This window comes from Loxodonta africana, chromosome 8 (genome assembly GCF_030014295.1).
Source record: "Loxodonta africana isolate mLoxAfr1 chromosome 8, mLoxAfr1.hap2, whole genome shotgun sequence".
Classification (NCBI taxonomy): Eukaryota; Metazoa; Chordata; class Mammalia; order Proboscidea; family Elephantidae; genus Loxodonta; species Loxodonta africana.
The window spans coordinates 91,334,508-91,352,054 of record NC_087349.1 but is presented as its reverse complement, the minus strand read 5'-3'; the positions used below and the strand labels follow the sequence as shown (position 1 = coordinate 91,352,054).

Genomic DNA, 17,547 nt, shown 5'->3' with positions numbered 1-17,547 from the left:
TGCTGGGGAGGTGGGCAGCCTGTCACTGGAGTCCCCTCATTCCAGAGGTAGACTGTCCATGACTCTCTCTACAGGCTAGGACTAAACAAAATAACAAGTGAAGGAGGCAAGTGTCTCGCCCTGGCTGTGAAGAACAGCAAATCAATCTGTGACGTTGGGTGAGTAGAAGCGAACGCATGTGTGTATGTGATGTTGCCTGCTTTATGTATGTGGGGCCAGCCAGGCTTTTAGTACGGAAATCTACCAACAGGACCACAGGGGCAAGCTGTGGGAAAGTGGCTGCAGAGAACTTTCACCACTGATGCCTCGGAGGCCCCCTGGCTTCTGCGTGGGAAACCTTGTGTGAAGTCCCAGGATTGATTACAACTAAAATTGCATGGACTTCTGTTGAACTCATGCCCAAATCAATGTTGCCACGATCTGCACACGGAGGGAGGTGTTCTAGCCCTATATGATATAGTGGGGAGAGGGTTTCTACTGTGAAGTTTCTACAAAATGGGCTATATTTTAAGAATATGATGTATCTAATTTATGGAGGGCACTGGGTTTTTTGTCTTTTTTTAATGGAGGCTTTTTAAAGCTTTTCATTGTTATATATTTTTTATCTGATTATAAAAAAAGGCAGTTTTATTTGGAAACTGAAAAATATGAAAAATAAAATAAAAATCACTCATCAGAAATAATTATGATGCTGATGAAGAGTGAGCTACTTGCGTCAGGTGGTCACTTGAGACTATGTTGGCATCTCCTGTCTGGAGGGGAGATGGGAGGGTAGAGAGGGTTAGAAACTGGCAAAATGGTCACGAAAGGAGAGACTGGAAGGAGGGAGCGGGCTGACTCATTAGGGGGAGAGTAAGGGGAGTATGTAGTAAGGTGTATATAAGTTTATATGTGAGAGACTGACTTGATTTGTAAACTTGCACTTAAAGCACAATAAAAATTATATTAAAAAAAAAGAAATAATTATTGTTAACATTTGAGGTCAGTTAAACTTAGCCTTCCCTTCCCTCCCCTCCCCCTTCTCTCTCTTGCTCCATTTTTTAAAATACCAAGAAAAAAAAAAACATTGCCATCAAGTTGATTCTGACCCATAGAGACCCTAGACGACAGAGTAGAACTGCCTTATAGGATTTCCAAGGAGCAGCTGGTGGGTTTGAACTGCTGACCTTTTGGTTAGCAGCCCCGTTACTTAACTGCTGTGCCACCAGGGTTCCTTTTAAAATACAGTAGAGTTCGAACTATATACAGAATTTTATCCTACCTTTTTCACTAAATCTCATGTCATGAGTAGTTTTCCATGTCACTAAAAAATTTGATAACCACTCAGTTCTATAGTACACACACTTTATAAGTAAAATGCTTTGAAAAACTCATACTATAGTCAGTATTTGCTGGAATGTTTAGCAAACCATACATGGAGGTTTGTAGGCAGATAGCTTGCTTGGTGTCTTAGTTACCAAAAAAGACGAAACCCGTTGCCACTGAGTTGATTCCAACTCATAGCAACCTATAGGACAGAGTAGAACTGTTCCATAGAGCTTCCAAGGAGCGCCTGGTGGATTCAAACTGCCGACCTTTTGGTTAGCTGCCAAGCTCTTAACCATTACACCACTGGGGTTTCCCTTGTTTCCTAGCAGCACTATAAACTCAAATACAGTAAGTGGGTGGCTTTAGAGAGGAGAAATTTATTTTCTCACAGTTTAGGATGCTAGAAGTCTGAATTCAGGGCACCAGCTCTAGTGGAAGGCTCTCTCTTATGTCCTTTCTGGGGGAAGACTGTTGTCGCTTTCAGCTTCTGTCATCGTGGCATTCCTCAGTTCCTTGGTGATCTCCATGTGGCATCTGTCTTATCCCATTTGTGTCCACTTGTCTCTGTGTCTATGTGATTAGGTTTAGGATACACCCTATGCTGATACTGTCTGATTAACTTCACGAAGAAAACCCTATTCCCAAATGGGATTACATCCACAGGTTAGGTTAGGACTTCAAACATATTTTGGGCCGGGGGACACAATTCAACCCATAACACTTGGTGACAGTATGTTGCTGAGGCAGCCACAGCTCTGCTATAATAGTGCTTTGCATATATTAACTCGTTTAATCCTCACAACAACTGTACGAAGGAATACTCTTATTCTCATTTTACAAATGAGGAAACAGACTCAAGAGGTTACATAACTTGTCTGAGGTCACACAGGTAGTAGGTGGCAGAGCCAGGATGTGAGTCCAGCTGTGTGGCTCTGAAGCCCAATGTCTTACCTCAGGCTCTCAGAGAGGCCAGAGCCTCTCAGATTATCTGCTTTGGGTGAGAGTATGGCTGTCATTCCAATTCCCTCTCACCCAAGACTGAGACAATCCATAGTGCATAGTTTGGTAACGTCCTCCTTACATAAAGGGAACATTGTCAATAAGGTTTCTAAATGTGCCCTGGTGGCGCAGTGGTTAAATGTTTGGCTGCTAACCATAAGGTCAGCAGTTCGAATCCACCAGCCACTTCTTGGAAACTCTGTGGGACAGTTCTACTCTGTCTTATAAGGTCGCTATGAGTCAGAACCGACTCGATGGCAACGAGTTTGGGTTCTTTTGGTTTTATCTTTGCTTCATGGCATGCTGACTGTGTCCTCATGAAGGGCTGTGACTCCCTTGTATGAAGGTGGACTGATGCTGGCAGCCCAGCACCTGCACAGGACCTTCCTTCCAGGCTGGTGCCCTCTTCACCCTCAGCAGGTGACATGCAGGTAGTTTCTTTCTGGAACCAGCCCTGAACTTAGCCTCTCTGACTGACAGCTCTCCAAAAGCTCAGGGGTGAGACATGGTCTCTAGTTATACAACTTGCTCATCAGCTTCTGTTCACAAGGCTTCTACTTCTCTTTATTCTTACATTTCCCTTGGCATTTGAAATCAATCCACAGCAGCCCACTCAGGGCCTGGGGTAAGGAATTAGTCTTTAGGCCACAGCTCCAGGGACCAAAAAAAAACATCTGCCTGTTGGGTATGCCATCAAGCCATGCCACTAGCAGAAATTAAGGGGTGAGAGTGGCTGTGTCGTTTTTTGGGGGAACTAACTTTCACCATCTTGCCCTGCCACCAGGATGTGGGGCAATACAGTTGGTGATGAAGGAGCAAAGGCCTTTGCAGAGGCTCTGAGGAACCACCCCAGCTTGACCTCCCTGAGGTAACTGCTGCCTTCTAAGACCCACTGTCTCCGGGGGGCTTTCTAGAGGGAGTGTGGCCAGTGTGGCCACTCTGTTCTCCTCTTGTTTTGCCCATGGAGGAGCCAAGGGAAAGAGGGCACGTGGCTTTCCTAATGGGGGTGCAGTTTGTGTGTATGATATTTTTTAAACTTTTTATTGTTGCATAAGGGGCATACAGTAAAGTATATTACTCTTAAGTGTTCAACTTAGTAAATTTTACGTATGTACACACCATTGTAACCACACCCTGATTAAGGTAGAAAACATTTCCCTTCCCCACAGTTTCCCCATGCCCCTTGAGGTCTGGGGAAGAATTAGTCCAGATAAAACTGAAAGGGACATTGGCTGGCAAATCTCTTCCCCTTCCTAATTCTCAGAACAGTACTGGGACAGACATGCTCCTTCCTAGTCCTCTTTTAGGTCTCTGGCCAAATCCCAGAGCCTTGGTGTCTCCCTCTTACCCATGTCCCTCCTGCCACCAAAAGGGAATCCAAGATGGTGGGGGGTAACAGCACAGACCCTTCTTTATGAGAAGAGAAGGATCTTCTCCAGGTCTCATTGATGGGGTTCCTAAGCCCTTTGCTTATGTAGAAACCTGAAGAACCGAGCCCAGTCCACAGTGTGTGGCCAGGCCTTGCTGGTGTTCCATTTCCTGTCTGGTCAATCTTTGAGCAATCTTGCACCTGTCCTCATGCTCTGAGCATGGGCGCTGAAGCAACAAGGCCTGGGAGCTGCTGGTGCAGCCAATCACTTCTGCTTCCTGTCACAAATCAGCCTGGGCAAACACCACATCCAGCTGGAGTCTTCCTGGCCGCTTTGGTTGCTGAAGCCAAAGCTGAGTGTGGAAGTGTCTCTGATAATTGCATCAAGCGTTTCCTTCCTAGTCTTGCATTCAACGGCATCTCCACAGAAGGAGGAAAGAGCCTTGCGCGAGCCCTGCAGCAGAACACGTCTCTGAGGATACTCTGGTAATGATCAGAGTCGTTTTGAAGGGTGGGTCTCAGGAATTATTCGAGGTGCTGCACACAGCCTAAAAGCTGGAAAGCTTCCTCTTAATTAGAAAGGCTTTAGCCTGTTCCTCAAAGTTAGGTTGATAACTTAATTTCCTCTTAAGGAAAAACAAAACACCAAAACCCATTGCCGTTGAGTTGATTTTGACTCACAGGGACCCTACAGGACAGAGTAAAACTATCACATAGGGTTTCCAATTCTGTAATCTTTACGGAAGCAGATTGCCGTATCTTTCGCCCATGGAGCTGCTGGTGGGTTCGAACCGCCTACCTTTCAGTTAGCAGCTGAACATTTTAACCACTGCGCCACCAGGACTCCTTTAATTTTCCCCTAGAGAAGATTATCACCATCTCCAGAGGCACCAACAGGTACAGAAGTAGGACATGGGCCCCAATCTGGGCCAGCTGTCCACATCAGGATGTAGCCTTCCTGCTCCAGCTCACCTACCCCGTGTCGCAGGAAGCCCTCCAGGGGCACTCATTAGGTGACTTTTGCCCTCCTCCTGACAAGGCTTTTTGTTCCTTTTGTGCCATTTAATCTTCTATTTTTATTATATTTTAAATAAAAGATTTATTTTATTTACTTGTATCATAAGTTCCTTAAGAGTGAGAGACTTCCTCCACTCCCAGTTCATTAGATATTTGCTAAATTAGTTACTGCAAGTACTGAAGAATTTTTAATGAGAGTTCTGATCTCGAACCTGCTGGCCAATGAATACATTTTTATTCTTTTTCCTTCAAAAAAAATCTTTTAAAATAGTAAAAATGTGAAACATTGAGGTCTGGAAAGTAGTAAGTGGAAGTACCTCCCTCATCATGTTTTCCAGATGTAACCTTTTCCTTTTTTCTGTGTATATTCAGATATATACCCATGTATATGTTTTTTTTTATATGAAAAACATTTTTCGTACCCCCCGCCCCCCCAAAAAAAAACAAATTCTTTGCCCTTGAGTCAATTCCAACTCACAGTGACCCTATAGGACAGAGTACAACTGCCCCATAGGGTTTCCAAGGAGCAGCTGGTGGATTTGAACTGCCGACCTTTTGGTTAGCAGCTGAGCTCTCTTAACCAGTGTGCCACCAGGGCCCCAGCATTTAGCAAGTGGCTTTAAAAAAATATCTTAACCATGTATGTATTATACATGCTTTTTATACATCCCTTTATGCCAGGGTTTCTCAATCTCAGCATCATTAACATTTTGGTTCTGATAATCCTTTGTCGTGACGACCATCCCGTGTGTGCATCGTAGGATGTGTAGCCGCATCTCTGGCATCTACTCATTAGATACCAGTAATACTCCTGCCAATGGTGATGATCAAAAATGTCTCCAGACAATGCCAGTTGTCCCTGGAGAGGGTGTTCTGATGATAGCCCCCTGCTGAGAACCACTGCTTTCATAACTAAAAAAATGTTAATGTCTAGCATTTCCTGAGTGCTGACTGAGTGCCATGCACTATTCTGGGCATTTTACCTTAACTCACTTCACAACCACCCTATAAGCTCTGTACTATTACTATGTACCTGTACAGTTAAGAAGACTCAGGCCCAGAGAAGTTAAGCCACCAGTCTGCGGTCTCCCTCCTAGTAAGTGATAAAGCCCTGGCGTGTCTGGCTCCTGCATACACCGACACGCCATGCTTTCCCGCCTCTTCCTTTTCTCCCTCACTCCTGCCACGGGCGGCATGATGTTCCACTGAGTGGATGTTCACAATTTACTTAATTTGTCACCCCAATCAATAGACATTTAAATTTGTTCAAATGTTTCCTTATGACACATAACTACAATGTATAGTGAAATATATAAATCCTTATGTATATATATCTTTGGTCACTACCAGGTAAATTTCTAGAAGTGTAGTTGTTGGCTCAAAGTGTAACACATTTAAAATTTGGATAAACCAAAACCCATTGCTATCATGTCGATTCCAACTCATAGTGACCCCATAGAACAGGGTAGAACTGCCCCATAGGCTGTAAATCTTGTAGGAAGCAGACTGCCACATCTTTCTCCCATGGAGGGGCTGGTGGTTTCAAACTGCCGACCTTTTGGTTAGCAGCCAAGCGCTTAACCGCTGCATCGCCAGGGCTGCACAATTTGGATGGACACTACCAAACTGCCCTTCTAGGAATGATTCTGTATGTTCTTTCTATTCCATTCTTCTTTGTCATTCTTTCATCCACTGTCACGATAGCATCCAACCCTGTTTTCAAGTGCTTTACCCAGACCACTTCTGGCTTTAAGGGTGGTTGGGGGACTCCCTGACTATTAGTCACTAAGCTTGGGCTCTTCATAACTAGCCTCAGAGCAAAGCACCAACCACATTCTTTGAAATTTAAATATTTATTTTACGTTTGGTGAAATAGACATAGCAAAACCTGATCAAAGCAAGCACTGAACACATTTCATATGTAATCGGCAGGCTTTTATAGGTCTTCATATGGCTGACTTTGGTAACACTGTCAGTGATGTTCAAGGGATTTGGGGAGACCTGAGAAGGAAGCAATGGCCCCCCATTTTCTGTGAAATCTGAGGGCTCAGCAAGGATGGGGAGGGAGCGTGTATCCTTGCTGCAGGAGGCTGGGTAAAAGCTTTCACTGGAAATGAATCCCCGTTTGTCATCCATGGAGTTGAGAGGTTGGGCTTAAGCTGGGCGGTTTGCTGATTCTCTCAGCAAGTGAGCAACAGCATACGCTGGAGAAACCTGGGCTGGGTTCTGCTATTCGGGATGCAGGCAGGACTCTCCTGAGTAAACACCCCTTTCTTTTCTAGGTTGACCAAAAATGAACTCAATGATGAAGTGGCAGAGAGCTTGGCAGAAATGCTGAAAATCAACCAGACTTTGCAACATTTATGGTAACTCAGAGAACCTTTTTAGAGAACCTTAGAATTTCAGACTGTGCGACTTTTTAAATCTTTTTTGAGATAAAATTCACATACCATAAAACTCACCCTTTTAATGTCTACCATTCAGTGGTTTTTAGTATATTCACAAGGTTGTGCAAATTTCATTTTCTTAGGGTTTTTTTTTTTTTATTATTGTGGTAAAATATATATAACAAAAAATTTCTCATTTTAACAATTTTGATATGTACAATTCAGTGGCATTAAGCACATTCTCCGTGTTGGGCAACCATCACCACTATCTGTTTCTAAAAGTTTATGACCCTAAACTGAAATTTAGTGATGCTTAAGTAACAACTCCCCACTCTCCCTTCTCCTCGCCCTCTGGTAACCACTGTTAAACTTTTGTCCCTCTGCATTTGCCTCTTCTAGATACTTCATACAAGTAGGTCATACAGTATTTGTCTTTTTGTATCAGGCTTCTTTTACGTAAGTTCTCCAGGTTCATCCTTGTGGCCTGTATCAGTGTTTCATTCATATATTCTCCCATTCTGTGGGCTTTTTTTTTTTTTTGCTTTCTTAATTTTGATGAAGTCCAGTCCAAGTTTACTTTTTCTGTGTTGCTTCTGCTTTTCATGCTATATCTAAGAAAGCATTGCCTAATCCAAGCTCATGAAGATTTAAAACTTTGTTCTTCTAAGAGTTTTATCATTTTAACTTACATTTAGGTTTTGATCCATTTTTAGTTATTTTTTGTGTGTGGTTTGAGGTAGAGGTCTAAACTTCATTCTTTTGCATGTGGCTATATATATATATATATATATATATATATATATATATATATATATATAATCTAGTTGCCCCAGCGTCATTTGTTGAAAAGACTATTCTTTTCCATTGAATTGTCTTGGCATCCTTGCCAAAAATTAGTTGACCATAAACATATGGGTTTATTTCTGGGCTCTGTATTCTATTCTGTTGATCTGTATGTCTGTCCTGATACCAGGACCCCACTCTCTTGATTATTGTAGCTTTGTATTAAGTTTTTAAATCAAGAAGTGTGAGTTCTCCAACTTTGTTCTTTTTCAAGATTGTTTTGACTATTCTGGGTCCCTTGCCTTTCAATATGAATTTTAGGATCAGCTTGTCAATTTCTGCAAAAAAAAAAAAAAAAAAGAGCCAAACTGTGCTACTTCTAGAAATGCTGGTGGCGTAGTGGTTAAGTGCTACGGCTGCTAACTAAAAGGTCAGCAGTTCAAATCCGCCAGGCGCTCCTTGGAAACTCTATGGGGCAGTTCTACTCTGTCCTGTAGGGTTGCTATGAGTCGGAATTGACCCGACGGCAACAGGTTTGGGGTTTTTTTGGTGCTACTTTTACGCCTCTTTGTTTGTTTTTTCCTTGGCTTCCAGACTTTCTTTTATGCCTTCCCCTAGGTGCCATGCTAGCGCCTCTGCAGAAAACAGAGCTAGAACAGGGCTAGAAAGAGGATCTTGTCTGATTTGTGCATGCAGAGAACACGCTGGCCCTAGTTAAGGTCAGACCCACCAGACACAGATGGCCTGAGCACTGACAGGCTTTTTAGGGACATTAAGTACTGTCTTCCTACCTTGCCTCTTGCCCAGTCTTGGCTGGAGGCAGCTTACCTTGCACTCAAAACTGTGAAGGTGGTGACTAGAAATCAGGGGCATTTAACTGAATGTAGAACTCTGTGTCTAATTCTTGCCCCTATTTTTTGCTCCTTTCGTAAAAGTGTCCAAATTACACTTGGGGTCATGCTCACTGGAAGACCATCATCTGTGCCACTGAGCCCAGGGGTCCCAGCCTTTAGGAGGTGGGGTTGGGAGCACAAGGTCCCAGCTGCAGCACCTCCACGAGTAGTAGTCCTGCACGCCTGGGCAGTAACGGTGATAAGAGCTCCCTTCCACTGAGTGCTGTACTAGGAGTTGTGAGAACCACTTCATACATATCCTGCCATTGAAACCTCACTTACCTATAGGAAAGTTATCTTATAATTATTCCCATTTTATAGATGAGGCAACTGAGGTGCAGGTAGCTAAGTGTCTTTCTTCGGAGTGCCATAGCTGAAAAGCAGGGTTGTGAGGTGGGGGACTTTTTAACCACTATACTATACTGCCTCTCTGAGGAGCTAGGCCCTTTCATGCTTCATCAGTCACAATAGCATGGGCCCTAGTCTGGGGCCTTCTTGGGTCAGTGCCCAGGGTTTCTAAGGGTCAGATTTTGTGTGTGTGTGTGCTTTAGGTGCAAGTTTACAGTTTAAGTTAATTTCTCATATAAAAATTTATACACACTGTTTTGTGACATTAGTTGCAATCCCCACAATGTGACAGCATGCTCCTCCTTTCTGCCCCGGTTCCCTGTGTCCATTCAGCAAGTTCCTGTCCCTTCCTGCCTTTTCATCCTGCCTCCAGACGGGAGCTGCCCATTTGGTCTCATGTATCCGATTGAATTAAGAAGCACACTCCTCACGGGTATTATTTTTTGTTTTATAGTCCTGTCTAATCTTTGTCTGAAGAGTAGGCTTTAGGAATGGTTTAATTTCTGGGTTAACAGAGTGTCCAGGAGCCATAGTTTCGGGGTTCCTCTAGTCTCTGTCAGACCATTAAGTCTGGTCTTTTCGTGTGAATTTGATTTCTGCTCCACACTTTTCTCCTGCTCAGTCCAGGACTCTCTGTTGTGTTCCCTGTCAGGGCAGTCATTGTTGGTAGCCAAGCACCATCTAGTTCTTCTGATCTCAGGCTGGTAGAGTCTCTGGTTCATGTGGTCCTTTAGTCTTTTGGGCTGATATTTTCCTTGTGTCTTTGGTTTTCTTCATTCTCCTTTGCTCCAAGTGGGATGGGACCAATCGATGTATCTTAGATGACCGCTCGCAAGTTTTTAAGACCCTGGAAGCCACTCACCAAAGTGGGAGGCAGGACATTTTCTTAATAAATTTTGTTATGCCAGTTGACCTAGGTATCCCCTGAAACTATTGTCCCCAGACCCCAGCCCCGGCTGCTCTGTCCCTCAAAGAGTTTAGATATCTCCAGGAAATTTCTAAGGGTCAGATTTAGCAGGAGCCTTGTCCTTCAACTAGCCAGGAGTGAGCCTGTGGCGAAGCATAAACACATTGCTGCCTCCAGCTGCATTTATTTCCTGGTTGGGTTAGAAGCAGAGCTGCTCCAGGGAACATTTCAGGAATTTCCTGGCTTTCCAGCCATATCTGCAGCTTTTGTTTCGTTTGGGTTATTGCCACCCAGCATAACGGGCACAGTCTTAGAGGCTTATAATAAATCAGAAACAAAATCGACGCTTTTCCACTGGGACCCATGAGTGGCAGCATTTGAAAACTGTTTCTCCTCCCTCCCTCTTGGATGTTAGAGAGAATGTGGTACCATCTTAGAAGCCTTTGTAGCCCCACCCCTAGAGAAGTGGAAAACGACCAGTTGGCAGCTACTTTTAAAAACTGCCTTGCCTTTCCCTACCCACCTAGAAGACTGCCTGTTTGCCTGATGTATTTCTTAGAATTTATTGTTTAGACAGGTGGCCTCTAAACATTTTTGACTAGGTGCTTCTGCAATAAAAATGTCAAGTACACACACACATATACCCGTTGCCGTTGAGTCAATTCCGACTCATAGCGACCCTATAGGACAGGGAAAAACTGCCCTATAGGGTTTCCAAGGAGCGGCTGATGGATTCAAACTGCCAGCCCTTTGGTTAGGAGCCATGCTTTTAACCACTGTGCCATCAGGGCTCCATATGTATGGGTATGTATATATGTGTGTGTGTGTGTGTGTGTATATATATATATAAAATATATACTCATGTATTATACTGTCTGCATATGAATAAACAGATATATTGTGTTCACTATAAAAATACAGAAAAAATTAAAAATTTTAAAAGAATGTCCTTTATTCTAGTGGGCCTGATCAAGACAACCTTAGCAAGGTTAAAAGTCAAGCGGAGACAGTTCTTCCCTTGACCCTGTCTTTTATCCCATTATACCCTTACAACTCCCTAACAAGGGGGGCAGATTTAATCCACTATTATGTATTTCACACACATGTGTTCTTTCAGGCTTATCCAGAACCAGATCACAGCCAAGGGGGTTGCCCACCTGGCAGATGCATTGCAGGAGAACACCGGCATAACAGAGATTTGGTAAGACCCTTCACCACTTGTTATAACAACAATAATGACAGTTTACTCAGCACCTTCTACTGTGTGCCAAGCACCGTGTAGGGAAATTCCCATTTATTCCTCATCTTTCCAACAACCCTGCAAAGTATGTGGTATTATCTCCAATTCACAGATGTAGAAACTGAAGCCCAGAGAGGTGAAGTCAAACTTGTCCAAGGTCACACTCAAGAGAAGAAACTAGAATTTGGCCCAGACTGCATGACTCCAGTCTGTGCTCGCCTCCCCTGTGCCAGCGGCTGGATTTGAGCTGACTTGTGTTCTCTGTTTCCTGTTTCTGCTTTGAGAACTTGTTAATGCTAGTGGGAGAAAACCACACCGTTTGCTTTCATATAACACTAAGCCCTGTTCTTTATTGCTTCCCACAAGACACCCCCCCCGCCCACTCGTCAGCCCCCTTCATAATTTAATTGCCTGGGTGAGGTGGGACGGGGTCCATACTAGTAGATGCGCATGTAGAATACACAGGGTGTTTTTTGGTAGTGAAAACACTTACCGCTGTCTTGTACCTGTTTTATGCAAGGCATCATGTTAGGTGTTGGGGATACAGCAATTAACATGACAGAAGGGACCTGGCCTCTTAAAAGTGCTGGCTCAACCAAGCTGAGAACTGAGGGTTTTGGCACTGGCCCTGTGTACCTGAACATGGACTTGTAAGTGCTTTTGAAATTTGCTATCAACTCTAGGACTGGAGACAGCCCTTCAGAGTGAGGCTCAGGCCCACGTGGAGAAGCTGGTAGGGGCAGAGCTGGGTTTCCATTGAGGACACAGACCACAGGACTGTATGCTCCTGCTATGTTGAGATATATGGGCTCCTGCGTTATGAACCCAATCCCTCAGCTCAAGGGGTAGTTTCTTATTAGCTACTTTCTTTTTTCATGATGGGGAGAATTTCAGAGCTGAAGAACCCAAAATGTTGAGGTACAGTTCCCTGCCCTCAGCTCCCGGGACAGATTACCCAAGAAGCAAGGTATGCACGGGCTTACTTGTGCTTACTTATTAATTGGTAATGCACAATTTCACCTGTTTTCACCACATCAGAGATGTTCTGAAACTCACGTGAAACTGTGCAGTACTGAGTAATAAGTAAATGCCTGTGTGTACCTTGCTTACTGTGAACCTGCGCATACCTTGCTTACTGGTTAATCTGCCCTGGCCTCAGCTCCTAAAGCTTTTTAAACTTTGTTTTGGAACTCACTAATGGATCATAAAATCAGATTGGTGGGTTGCAAACAGCAATGTTTTAAAAAAATATAACAGAAAAGAACAGAATACCATGGTATGGAGAATTATTTTGTTCATCTTTTATCTTGGGCATGCATGTGAGTATGGATGCTGGTTCACATGTAAAATGTAATTCTTATTTTGGGTCACAGTCAAAAAACAAACCTTTTGAACAACACTGTCATAGAGAATAGAGGCAGATTCAACAAGACTGATGAAGGACACTGGGCATACGTGCTGAGAAGCCCAGCCCACTCAATCCAGAAGGCACGTTAGAACTGACGGAATGCTGGTCTGCTTTTCTCCCCTGCAGCCCTCACACACATGATCCCTTGCCTAGTACCTCTCCATTTCCTGTTAACTCTTTTGCTTGAGTAGAACAGGCAGAGAAGAAGAGGAAGGTGGCAGGCAGGCTTCAGAACAGTTTGCAAGTGACAGGTGGCCTCTATTTTTCTTATAAGCTGGTTAGAGAGTTGTAAGGATATGAAGCTGCTTTAATTCTGTCAAGCTTTAAAATATGCATTTACTGATTCTCAACGGCCACTGTTCCTATACAAGGAACTATTACATTAGGCCAGGTGTCTCTAGTTTCAAAGAAGCCTGAGACAGGCCTGCATGTAGGGGGTGAGGAGGGGAACCTGCCAGATTCTGGGAGGGCAGGATGGATGGCTGCAGTGCTGGCCTTGGGATTATCTGCAGTTCAGTGCCTGGCTTGTCCCCAGAGCTGCTCAGAATGTGTTTCTGTCTATGTGACCTCATGGGACTGGGCCCTGTTCAAAGGCTGCCACACCAGGCAGATGTGGTCGAGCAGGCAGGGGAGCTGGATTTAGGGAACAGCTCTGTTTGGAGACATCAGTGGCCGAGATGCACTGGTCTCCCTCAATTCGTTATCCATATGGACATTATGGATATTTATTTTGTAGTCTGAAGTGCCTTGGTGAGTTAAAAGTCAGAAAGTAGCAGTTTTCAATAATCTGAACGTCGTAAATTATAGCATTTTTCACACCCCATTATAATAGCTTTTTCATGAGGCTATCTCCTGCAGACCGTGAGCTCCTTGAGGGTAGGGACTCTGTCCTGGTCACTGGCGTGTCCCAGGGACCAGCACTGTGTCTTTAATCATTCACTGAATAATAATATGTTTGAATGTGTCGGGCACTGTGCTAGCATCAACAATTCAGTGGTGAACAAAATGCACCTGGCCTCATGGGTTTGCCATCTAGTGAGGGATACATTGTAAAAAAAAAAAAAAAAAAAAAAGTTCACATAATTACTTAATTGTGATTAGTGCTATAAAGGGGAAGGCTAGGAGGAGAACATAATACAGGATGAAGCTTTAGGGAAGGTCTCCCTAAGGAGGTGGTATTTAAACTAAGCCATGAAGGATGAGTAGGAGTTAGTCGACTGAGGCAGGAGGAAGAGTGTTCCAGGTAGGGGGAACAGCATATGCAAAGGCTCTGAGGCAGAGATAGCATGTTGTCCTTGAAGAACTACAAGAAGGCAGATGTGCCATGGGGTCCAGACAGTGTGGAAGAGAGGGGCAACAGGAGGCCAAGGAGGTAGGCAGAGATAGACCAAAAAAGACCTGTGGGTCATAGTAAGTATTTAGTCTTTATCCTAAAAGCAGGAAACCCTGGTGGCGTAGTGGTTAAGTGCTACAGCTGCTAACCAAGAGGTTGGCAGTTCACATCTGCCCGGTGCTCCTTGGAAACTCTATGGGCAGTTCTACTCTGTCCTATAGGGTCGTTGTCAGTCAGAATTGACTCGATGGCAGTGGGTTTAGTTTTTTTTTTTTTTAATCCTAAAAGCAGTGGAAAGTCATTGAAGGGTTTTAAGATTTGCATTGTAAAGGACCACTCTGGCTCATCTAGGAGCAGGGGTTTGAGGAGGCCAGAGTGCATATGAAGGGACCAAGCAGTTAGATATTGCAGTGATCCAGAGAAGAGAGGATGGGTGCTCAGACCAGGTTGCTGGTGCTGAAGAAATGGAGAGGTTCCAAGGAGAAACCCTAAGGAAGTTTAGGGAAAAAATAGAACTGTGCGATAAACTGAATATAAGGATAAGGAGGAAGTACCAAGGTTGACCCCAGGTCACTAAATTGCACAGCTGGATGAACAGTGACTGTTGTGGATTGAATTGTGTCCCCCCAACATGTGTGTTAATTTGCCTAGGCCATGATTCTCAGTATTGTGTGGTTGTCTTTCATTTAATCATCTTATGTAATTATCCGATGTGTTGTAAATCCTGACCTAGGGTCACCATGAGTCGGAATCCACTCAACAGCAATGGGTTTGGGTTTATGACGTTAATAAGGCAGGATTAGAGGCACTCGTGTTAATGAGGCAGGACTGAATCTACGATTAGGTTGTATCTTAAGTCAGTCTCTTTTGAGATATAAAAGAGAGAAGCAAGCAGAGAGGAGAGGGACCTCATTACTACAAAGAAAGAAGCACAGGGAGTGCAGCGCGTCCTTTGGACCCAGGGCCCCTGTACTGAGAAGCACCTAGACCAGGGAAAGATTGATGACAAGGACTTTCGCCCAGAATGAACAGAAAGAAAAAGCCCTCCTCTAGAGCTGGCACCCTAAATTTGGACTTCTAGCCTTCCAGACTGTGAGAGAATAAATTTCTGTTTGTTAAAGCCATCCACTTGTGGTATTTCTGTTCTAGCAGCACTAGACAGTGACCAGTCACTGGGCTGGGAATCTTGAAGGAGGATCACAGAGCTAGGGACCCTGGGGAGATGTGATCACTTTGAGGTGCTGTGAGACATCCACGTGAAGACGTCAAGCAGGTAATGAATTGGCTTCACAGAAGAGAGGTCTTTGAATTTCAGAGTCAGTGAGGCATGAGTGCATTAGGAACACATATTGGGGAGAACTCTACAACAGCCCCTAACATTTTACTTGTGTTCTTTGTTTTTCTTCTTTTCAACAGCCTAAATGGAAACTTGATAAAGCCAGAAGAGGCCAAAGTCTTTGAAGATGAGAAACGCATTATCTGTTTGTGAGAGGATGTTTTCCTGTACGTGGGCCTTTACCCTGGGAGTCTCTTTAGCAGAAGCTTCATTCCGCAGTCAGCTCGTTTTGGATGCCTTAAAGGGGTCTGCTGAAATGGGACTGTCAGACGTCTACTGCCTTGATGCTGCAAATCTTCCTCCCCTGCAAATGCCTGATTGGCAAACTTGCTAAGTAACTGTTAACACTTTTGCCAGAAAACAGTGTACTTGTGAGCTGCTTTAGATAATATAAATATACTATGAAGAGACTTTAATGCATATCCACAACTATTTTTATCTGAAATTAAAGGAAAAAGAGTTTGAGGAGAACAGAGGAGGCCATATATACCACAGGGGAGGTTCATACAAAGGACCCCTGGGAGTGAGCTGAATACTGATGTCTTCATTGAAGGGTTGAGGGCTTGGTGCAGAGTTGGTGCCAAGCTTCTAGGAAAAAAGATGCTCAACAAACAAGCAGTGTTTTACCTGAAGTATTTCCCTCCTCCTCAGTGCTCCCTCATGTGTCAATGTCATGTGTTAGTATTATTCCCAATGCACAGCTATAGATACTGAGGTATGTACAGTGTAGGGATTTGACTCATCCAAGGTCTTGTGGGGATCTGGTGCAAAGAAAAAGGCCCATCATCGACCTTTGTTTTGGTACTGGAGTCTCAGTGTCTACTTACAACAGTCATAGGCTGCCCTCTTAGTTGGTCTTTGAGAAAGGACAATGCCTTCATAGTGCTGAGTTGTACATGGCTAGGCTGATTTCCTCTGAAAGGCCAAAGTACTATCGGCCAAGGGGCCCTGCCACAGAAAGAGAAAAAAATCGATTCCCATCCTCCAACAGGAACAAGGCATTTGTGGCCCTCATACCCCTGATGGAAGCTTCTTTCTCCCTTGCCCTTGAGTAGCTGGGAGGGTAACTGAGTTGGAGCTGAGCTGGCTGAGAACCCAGCTGGCAGAGCATGTCAGTCAGACACCCGAAACCATGGAGGGCATGTGGTGGACGCTCAACAGGGGGAAGAATTACCAGATAAGTCGTCATTTTGCCAATTCATTTGTTAATAAAACACTGAAAATGCTCACTATTCTAATTGTCTTAGTCTGAGATTTCTAAAAGGGACTCAGTTTGGTAATCTCGCTGTAATCCCTGAGCTCCATGCCCAACTCCCTTCAGAGGCACTCCCTGTGCTAAGTGGGGGCCTGGTGATGTGCTGTGAAGGAAGGTCATGGGTGTCATCAATTTGACCTTTTTCAGACCTCTCCACCTACCTTGGAACAAAAAAGCCCAAGGTAGCATCCAAGGCCTCTCCATCTGGCCCTGAGAACACACAGGTAACTTCTCAGAGAAAATGATTTGTGAGTCAGGGGCAGCGCTTTGAACCAGTTCATTCCAGTGTGACCCCCCTGCTGAGAATTTGTCTTCCCACCCCAGATATACTGAATCAGAATCCACATTTTGAATCACCTGGGGATCTTGTTCAAATATAGGTTCTGATTCAACGTATCTGGGATAGAAACAAATTATCAGCAGGGGGTCAAACCAGGATGAACTGGTTTGAAGCCCTGGTCAGAAGAGGGAGGCTGCGGCTAGGATATGCCAAGTGGGCCACATTTCACAGCCCTCACCACTGTACCATGGCAGGCCCTGGAAGGCCAAGTTCCAAGTCCACCACCTCCCTTGGCTGTTAACTGCTGAGTTGAGAACCCAGGTGGGTCTGTAACTGTGGCAAGAGGAACTGAGCTTATAGGGGCAGCTCATGAGAGGGAAAGGGTATAAGGGTAAGGGGGCCCTCCAACAGTACCTTTGAGTTCTCAGGGTTCAAGCCTGGCTTTGTACAGCAGCCCCTGTCAGGAAATTAGCTCTGGAAGTTATGGGGAAATCCTACAGTCAGACAGTCACAGAGTGGCCGTTTCTGTAAAGGCACTGCCTTGGTGGTTCCTGACACCCTCCAGCCTCCCCCAAACCAGGGTCTGCTGCCTGTTTTACCTTAATATTTGTGGACTCAGGAGGGTTAAGAGACCGAGCCTCTAGGATTTATCAATTACTTACCATGTGCCAGGTGCTGGGCACA

The 17,547-nt window shown here is 44.4% G+C and overlaps 1 protein-coding gene across 22 annotated transcripts in view; it reads left to right on the top strand.

Annotated features, from left to right (window-relative positions):
• Positions 1-17,547, top strand: part of NOD1 (nucleotide binding oligomerization domain containing 1) — a 92,404-nt gene that overhangs the window by 49,717 nt on the left and 25,140 nt on the right. For 18 of the 22 annotated variants that reach the window (XR_010322743.1, XR_010322738.1, XR_010322731.1 and 15 more), the window contains 6 exons: positions 75-158; positions 3,092-3,175; positions 4,079-4,162; positions 6,976-7,059; positions 11,129-11,212; positions 15,409-15,495. Coding sequence is in view for 2 of the 22 variants with exons in the window: in XM_023544314.2 (XP_023400082.2) it covers positions 75-158; positions 3,092-3,175; positions 4,079-4,162; positions 6,976-7,059; positions 11,129-11,212; positions 15,409-15,481 (493 nt within the window). In the remaining 20 variants the exon portion in view is untranslated. The other 4 variants (XM_023544314.2, XR_010322744.1, XM_064290112.1 and 1 more) reach the window with 4 other exon arrangements.